At 42.2% G+C, this 8513-nt stretch overlaps 1 protein-coding gene across 27 annotated transcripts in view; it reads left to right on the top strand.

Moving 5' to 3' along the window:
- Nucleotides 1-8513, top strand: part of kcnma1a (potassium large conductance calcium-activated channel, subfamily M, alpha member 1a) — a 140880-nt gene that overhangs the window by 33338 nt on the left and 99029 nt on the right. For all 27 annotated transcript variants that reach the window (XM_034898499.1, XM_034898525.1, XM_034898524.1 and 24 more), the window contains exon 2: nt 804-950. In XM_034898499.1, coding sequence (XP_034754390.1) covers nt 804-950 — 147 coding nt within the window. The remainder of the gene's footprint in view (nt 1-803; nt 951-8513) is intronic.

Raw genomic sequence — 8513 nt, 5'->3', positions numbered from 1 at the left:
TTGTATGCCTATTTATTTATTGAGCATTTATTTATTTCTGTATTTATTCTTAAATATGGAAGACCTGGTCCTCCATATCTTTCTGCATCTTTGTGCAGGAAATTTGTATGATTTTGTTGCCCTAAAGGCTTTCAAATCAAAGGGAAATCTACACATTCCCCTTTTCTGCCAGAAGGACAGGGACGTTGAGTGCCTGCTCTTGTCAAGTCAGGAGTGAGTGAATGGCTGGAAAGGAACAGCTGCGTGCTGTGCATGTCAATGAACTGCCATGATGCAACTCTGCTCACTCAGTCAGACACGAAAAGGAATGTTGAAAGGCCTGCATGAGAACAGTTTTACTCTCTCAACCCTGCGAAATTTTTTTAACTTTCAAATTCGCAAAATGGGGAGAGGGAATCCACATTCTGATGGTATCTAACATAATGACACTCAAATTATTTAAACACAGATTTAATATATAGCCTAGCAGATGGATGCCATATTGGCGGGATTCCTGCATTGACAGTCATTTTTTGACCTCAGAGGTTTTAGCTTATCATGAATGTGGATGTGCATGAGCCCAGGAGTACTGAAGCCTTAGCCGTCCACTTAACAGGATAATGTTTTAAAGTAAAGGCTGATCCCTGTAATTTGCTTGTTGATTATTTTTGGCAAACGGTGGTTATGCACTAAAGCTTTAAATGCCCCTTCAAGTTTGTTCCTTTTTATTTCTCTCCTGTAGATTTTTTGCAATTCCTAAAGCAGGCCGTGTTCCTGTTTTCTATCTTTAATATGCTCACACAGATTATTTTTTTTTATTCCAGGAGGCTCAAAAGGTGATCAATCCGGCAGCAGACAAACCAAAGGATGAGAAGGAGGAGGTCCCAATCAGTGAGGTGGGATGGATGACTTCAGTCAAAGACTGGGCTGGTGTCATGATCTCCGCTCAGACAATCACTGGCAGAGTTCTGGTAAGTTTTCCATCTTTTAGTGGATATAAATATCTCAACCCCCAAATCCAGACTCAAATCCTTTTTGACACTAATCATTTGCCCAACCCACATTTAGTAAAATTGCAGTACAGCAGTTTGGTGTTTCCTCAGGCTAATGGACTGCAACTGGTTTTCACACCCAAGTTGGCTCTTAGATTAATCCACCGTATAATCCATTACCATGTACACATTTACTCACCTGTTTTATACAGGTCCCACTGGAGACATACTGTAGGGCCATTAATTTGATCCCCACAGAAGCTAGCAGATGCTCAGTCCTTACTGAATCTCAGTTGGCTATTTTGGCTGGCACTGTCCAGTCTACTTTCTGCTGCAATGACCTATGCCCGGCACGTTGTAACTCACTCTGCTGGGCCTCAGCCAGCTGAACTGATGAATGTGTGTGTATTTGTGTGTGTGTGTGTTTGTACACAGGCTTCTGTTTATTTGTTGAGTATGAGAGGTAGCATGGTGTTTGTGCAATAGGTAAGATGCTGTCACTATGGCTTTTTTCTTGGTACAAATTACAGTCCCTCTCCCCTGCTGACCCTCCTTTCTTTAGCTTTATCCCTCACTCTGCCGCCAGAATCTTTTCTGAGCTCTACAAGTCTTTGCAAAATCCTGATGTATCTGCGTAGGTCTAACTTTAATAATTTAGTTCATTTTTTTTCCATTGTGACATTGTGACCAAGAAGATTATCTCAGCAATAGAAAAAGCAACTTCAAGGATTCATATTCCAAAAGCCCTGCTTGTAGTATATACATAGTTTGAGACTGTACAACACATTGTGAATACAATCTCAATATCCTGTGTTGCTTCATGCAACTGCACTGCTCTTGTAAAATACATAATTAATGCACTCCTCTCAGCAAGATGTCTGCCACTTAGAACCGGAGGCCCATTCAAGTTAACCCTGCCATTTCCATTTGTGGTGGACAATATGCACTTGAGTGAAATGTCCCTGACAGCAGGCAGCAGGGGAGTCAGGAAAGAGAGAGAGATAGATCCAAACTAAAATACCAACACTGTCATTGTCAATTTTTGCTGGAATGTGGCAGTACTTTCTTCACGCTTGTTGAGAATAACTAGGATTCAGACCTTTCATGGTTAAGAAGATGAAGAATCTTGAAGGGAGCTGTCAATTTACAAAATTAGCCTCTCTTTCATCACTTCCCCACTCACACACTCCGCTGGCATGGACATAGCTCCCTCTCACTTTCGTCCTCTGCTCTGACTGAGCGCTCCCAATCTGCCATGTGTGTGTGTGTGTGTGTGTGTGTGTGTGTGTGTGTGTGTGTGCGTGTGTGTGTGTGAACTAATTGATTCCTGCATTAAAGCTACAGTAACAACGTATGTAATCTCATAATGTCCAACAAAAACAGTGAGGATAAGAACCTATAAATGTAAATATTTGCCCTATGTCTCTGTGCAGTAGATTTGCACGGCATGGTGGGTACAGAAATAGGTCAGTCCTGCCATCTTTCTTAATGGAATCTTGGGTGGCAACCAGGGACCATCTGTTCACATGGTCTGCTGCCTAAACCCTGTGGTCATCCCTCTCCCTACCCATCCACTAACACATCGCATGGCACTCTGCATTTTGACCCCTGTCATCTACCCTGGAAATCCAGAGTTCTTGCGAGAGAACAATTTTTATTTGCTCAGCGGTGCACTCTGGCATTCAGGAATGATGCTTATTAACTATGCCCTTGTAGCCAAGAGGCAACATTCACATCGGTGTATCTGATATAGGTGGGCCAGAGGTGAGCTAAACGGATGACAACAGCGATGCAACGTCAAAGTTATAAGTAAACATTGCAAGATGGCTACGAGTGAACGCCAGTTGTTTGAAGCTTTGGCTGCTACAATCAACAAGTTTAACTTGGCTTTTTATCTAAAAGAGGAAGAGAAGACGGCACTCAAATTTGCCCTTTGCAAGAAGCACGTTTTTGCTGTTTTGCTGATTGGATACGGCAAGTGTAATCTACCAGTTAGCTCCGCTGATAGCCAAGCGTTGTTGTGATTGGTCGTAGTTTTATCCAATAGCGTGCAGTGAAATTTTAAAATTCATGCTTTGTGCCGGCCCTCGAGTTGGGCCATTTTTATTACTCTTTGCCAGAACCTTAATCTTTTGCATTTGGGTCTGAACATCCGGCTACCCTGTCATCTGCAAATTCAACACATCTGTCTATCTCTGGAGTAGAGTGACGGCACATGCCTTCTAACGGTGTTTTTTTTTTTTTTTTTTTCAACGTTTCCTTCCAGGTAGCGCGGCAATGGTTATGTTTAGGGGTAAAGTAGGGTTAGCTGCCTGGAAGGCAAAGTTGGGGGCAAAACAACATAATTCAAAGCCATTCTAACTGTGATTGTAACACATACAGCCCAATCCAGATTCTACAGTAGCGCCTCTGACTGGAAGCACACTTCATTTTTACTCTTTTTCTCTTTGTACACCTTTGCCTGAGATTACTGCTCTTCAAGGACAGTTTCTTACTGTGTGTGTGTGTGTGTGTGTGTGTGTGTGTGTGTGTAACAGAGGTAGAGAGAGAGAGAGAGAGCAAAGAAACAGAGACAGACACACCAACAAAGGGACAGGCAGATGGAGAGTGAAATAGAGACTGGTTGTGAGAGTCAGTGAGAAGTACGGCACTGTTGGCTTGAAAGGGGTTTCTAGGCATAGAGATACCCCGGTGTATCACCTACTGTGATTTGTTCTACTTCTGGTGGGGCTGATAATTCTGCCAAGCACCCTGTGTTTGCTTACCTGGTCAGTGTAACGATATGCAGCACAATATGTACAGTAGCCTTCTGATGAGAACTCTGTGTAGGTGAATGAGTACTGTATGTCTTCATGTGGGTGGAATTTGCACATTTGTAGATGCATGTATGCCAGTATTTCTCCACATATACAGTACATGCGTGGCAGCTTATGTTAAATATGTGTGTGTGTGTGTGTGTGTGTGGTTGATTTTGTGGGACTCGTGCACTCCCATCAGTGCTTTACTGCAGATCAAAATTGCAATGAGTATCCGTATACACATAACCTGGCTGGTAACTATGGCAACTGCTGTGTAGTGGCGCTCAGTCCTCTGACATTAGGGGGGTGCCTGGGTATAGCAGAGCAGAATCACACACACACGCACACTGGTAGGTTTAAAGTGCAGGATTTTCTTTTAGCTCAATTTACCTTAACTGAATAGCTTTAGAATCATTGGAATGGTTATGAGTTTTTTTTTAGTTGAATGGCTTCGTCTCGCTCCTGCGAGTGGAAAAACCACCATTGAAACTGTCGGCCGGTGAGTCGCCAGCCTCAGCGTCACAAAGGATTGCATGATATCAGATCTTACGATGTAACAAATTGCATCATGGCATTACACAAACATGCCCATTCAGAAACTGGCTAAAGAGGTAGTGATAGAGTCTTTCACACTATCGACATGGCTGAGCCGGAAAAAAGAAGCAGGAAGCTAGGAACGCATTGTCGGAGGAAGAGAGAAAGAGGAAGCGGCAGACTGACCAAGCAAGGAGTCAGACACAAGTAAACATAGGAGCTACCAAATATCTATTCCGAAGCTGTAGGGGAGCTCTATAGAGAAACCTGCGAGTAAAAACTGAGAAAACAGCGAAGAAATGGCCAAAATTGCCCTTTAAAGCTTGATACAGGCTCCATTCAGGTGGAAGAGCCGAAGCAGATTGAGACAGATTGAGGCAGAAAAGCAGAGCCCTCCATCCTCGTTCATTAGTTTGTCTTGATGACTTCACTGCCAGGGAAAGATCAAGTTTACCCTCAGGCTTATTGAATCACCAAACAAATCTAAATCCAACCGTGGCAGCAGTTTGGCCCAGTAGTCCCCCATAATGTTTCCCCGTGTTGGGCAGAATCACCGGCGTGTAAAGAACAAGGCCCGTTTTGTTATTGGGGCCTAATGTCTTTGTCTTTGCCAAACTACTTTGCTCTGATGAAAAAGAGATTAAATGAACACACATCCACCCACGCTGCATAACCATTAAGACCAAACATGTGCTGCATGAGAATCATTCTGGTCCTTAGCGGCCCTGTTTTAAAGGAGTCCCATTCCTGAGCTAGGCTGCGTGAGCAGAAAGCTATTACGGCTCATGGAATTGTCCAGACCATGTAATAACCGTGAACAAAAAGCAGCAGGTGCACACAAGCATGTGTGATTGTCTGTGTGTGAGAGAAAATGTAGGTGTTCAATATATTTCTGTGCCTTATGTGGTTTCAAGAGACAAAGTCGCTGATAATAGGTTGTTTCCTCAGACTGATCGTATATCAAAATACCTGTCTTTGTGTGATCATACCCTCTGTAACCGACATGCATCAGCCCCTCCAACTACCATCAAACCTAGAGCCATATATCCAATTTCGATTAGGCTACGTGTCACCTTATGTGCCTTATAAAATACCAGGGGTAATGATTGATGTTAGCATGAGCCAGTGTTGCCCCTATGTGTGTCTCTTTAGCTTTTTGTATCACCTTTACACTATCAGCTTATCAAATATTTATCACCTCACTCACACATGGCGTGCCTCCGGTGTGGTTTTCAGTTGACACTAAGCTCTGGGTCAAAGAAAAAAACATGAGGGGTAATGAATTTAAACATAATCCCAACATGACCCTCTGCTGGTATTATAAAAAAAGAAAAGAATAAAAACAAAATTTCAAATATTTAAAAATGGTTTTGTAATTGTTTGGAAATTGATAGATACTGGAGGTGAAAAAGTCAAAGGGACCTATGCAGAGCAGGAAGCAAGTAAGCGGCTAAGTGCCAGGTGCAGCTTTAAGAGGATGTGTATCTCAGAGGTCCACAAGACAGCTGTACACACAAAGACACTGCATGTGGAACATAGGTGAATGGCAGAGCACCTCTGTTTTGATGGTGGATGGCTCATCGCTCTTCTGACAACCGTATCACCCCAGTTGCTTTGTAGAAAAAAACCTCATTAAGCACTTAAGGGCACAATGTCTGAGGAAATGAATAGTTGGACAGCTGGAAATATGAGTGGGTGGACTTCTTACGCTGCATTGCCACAGCATCTGATCTAATTGCTTCCTGCAATAATGTTACAATCACAACACATGTAATCCCATGATGTCCACAAAAACAGCAATTGTCATATAGAAATTTTCCCTATGTCTCTGTGCAGTAAATGTGCACGGCATGGTGGGTACAGAAATAGGTCAGTCCTGCCATCTTTCTTAATGGAATCTTGGGTGGCAACCAGGGACCATCTGTTCAAATGGTCTGGTCTCTAAACCCTGTGGTCATCCCTCTGCCTACCCATCCACCAACACATCGCATGGCACTCTGCATATTGACCCCTGTCAACTGCAAATTCAACACATCTGTCTATCTCTGCAGTACAGTAACAGCACATGCATTCTAACAGCGATTGTGACAAATCCAGCACAATCCACATTCTACAGTAGAGCCCAGACCGGAAACACACGTTTGTACTCTTTCTCTCTTTGTAAACCTTTGCCTGAAATTAGCACTCTCTTACCCAAGTTTTATTATTTAATGTGTAAGGACAGTTGCTTACTGTGTGTGTTTGTGTGTGTGTGTGTGTGTGTGTGTGTGTGTGTGTTTGTGTCTCCAAACCCCAGTGACTGCCTGCATGAAGAACAGCTGTCATTCACACTGTTCTACTTTTCAGACAGGCAATGTTTAAGATGTCTTACCCTTATGTACTGTATATGAACATTTTTGTACTGACAGTTCTTTGGGCTTTATAAGCATTTTGGGGATTTTTTTTACATCAGCCATACTGCCAGAGTCTGTTTGCATCCCTGAGTTTATCCATGAACGCATTTGTATTTGACGGGGTATAGATACATTGTGTGTGTGTGTGTGTGTGTGTGTGTGTGTGTATGTGTGTGTGTGTGTGTGTGTGTGTGTGTGTGTGTGTGTGTGTGTATGTGTGTCTGTTTCTGTGTCTGTGTTCGTGAGCATGCATGCATGTGTAAATGCATTCTGTTTGTGTCTATTTGGGCTGGCTAATTACGCTTTCCTGTTGAGTGTGTAGAACAAATTTGTTGTTGTCAGTAAACTTCACAGCATGGATACAGCTGTCAACACAGCACCATCTCCAGCATCACACTTCTCCGTGACAATAGCCTCATCCTTTTGTATGAAGGTAACAGGCAGCATATGTAATATAAGATAAGACATCTGGCTCATTATATTGAATGATTGCAAGAGTCAGGATTTTACTACATGGTATTTTATCCATCCACGGGGAGCAGTATGTGTTACTGATGAATGAGGAATCGGTACAACAAACACATCTACCCACACACATACAGACACTTATGCAAGTGCACTCTGAACTAGGACTTGGCAGTCGTTCGTTGAAATCATCACAGCATTTATGATATTTTTATATATCAATGTACACAGTGATATGACATAATCATATGAATAATCAAATTGATGTTCAAAACAATGATTGTTCCAATGTGATGCAGTATATGAGACCAAACTTTTTATGTATACAATAGACATTTGTAAAACAATAACATCATATGGTAAAATTTTGATGAAATGATTCTGATAATCAAATAAAGCTGCCTTGCCTTGCCTTGATGAATGTCAATAAATAATTATATGGAATTATCAGACAGTCCTTACCAGGACACATGGACAGATGCACATACATGCACACAAACAAACTCAATTTCAATAGTGTCAGTCAATAGTATCTGTCGAAAAAAGTGCCCACAATCTATAGCCGCAGAGACCCTCTCTCCATGAATCATCACACTCGCTTCACAACCCAATTTCCCTGTAAATTTATAGGAGTGGACACGGACACATCTATACATTTTTCACCTCTGTGTTCAGCATTTGTAACATGACACTGTGCTCCATCAATGTGTTCCTCCTCTTATTCCCTGAACATAAACCCTCCCATTTGTTGAATTTAAGCTAGCTGTACTGCGCATTCATTTTGTAATTTGCCATAATGTATTGATGGCAATGCAATTGGCATTGACTTAAATCCTCTGAACGGTGATGAATAGCTGTTTATGCTGGAGGGACCACGGGGGACAAGCACTGCAGCAGAGGGAATAAGATGGAGTGAACAGAAGGAGAGAGAGAAGGGTGTGGTCCCGGCTAAAGTCTTGATGACTATACATGCACGTAGAAGTGCAGTAATCCACAACAACTAGGTATTAATGAAAATGTTTTGTACAGCATGAATTATATCTTTCAAAATATGAAATTTAAGTATTAATTCAGGTGACTGATTTAGTCAGTGTTTGGCTTTTAGCCTCCCTTGCGGCATGGCTCCAGGGAAAGCAATGCTGGTCTGTTGGGCTTTCAGTCAGTCCACCACTTTGGTCTAGACTGAAATATCTCAACAGCTATTGGATGGATTGCTATGCAATTCAGACATTCCACAGTAATAACCTTGATGATCCCGTGACTCCACCTCTAGCTTTGCAAAGGATTTATACCAAATACCTGCAAAACTAACAAACTTCCTATCAGCCTTGGTTGTAAGTCATGGTTATTGC

The sequence above is a fragment of the Etheostoma cragini genome, chromosome 17 (genome assembly GCF_013103735.1).
Source record: "Etheostoma cragini isolate CJK2018 chromosome 17, CSU_Ecrag_1.0, whole genome shotgun sequence".
NCBI classification, from domain to species: domain Eukaryota; kingdom Metazoa; phylum Chordata; class Actinopteri; order Perciformes; family Percidae; genus Etheostoma; species Etheostoma cragini.
Note: the sequence above shows the minus strand (reverse complement) of the source record. Positions and strands in the feature narration are given on the sequence as shown.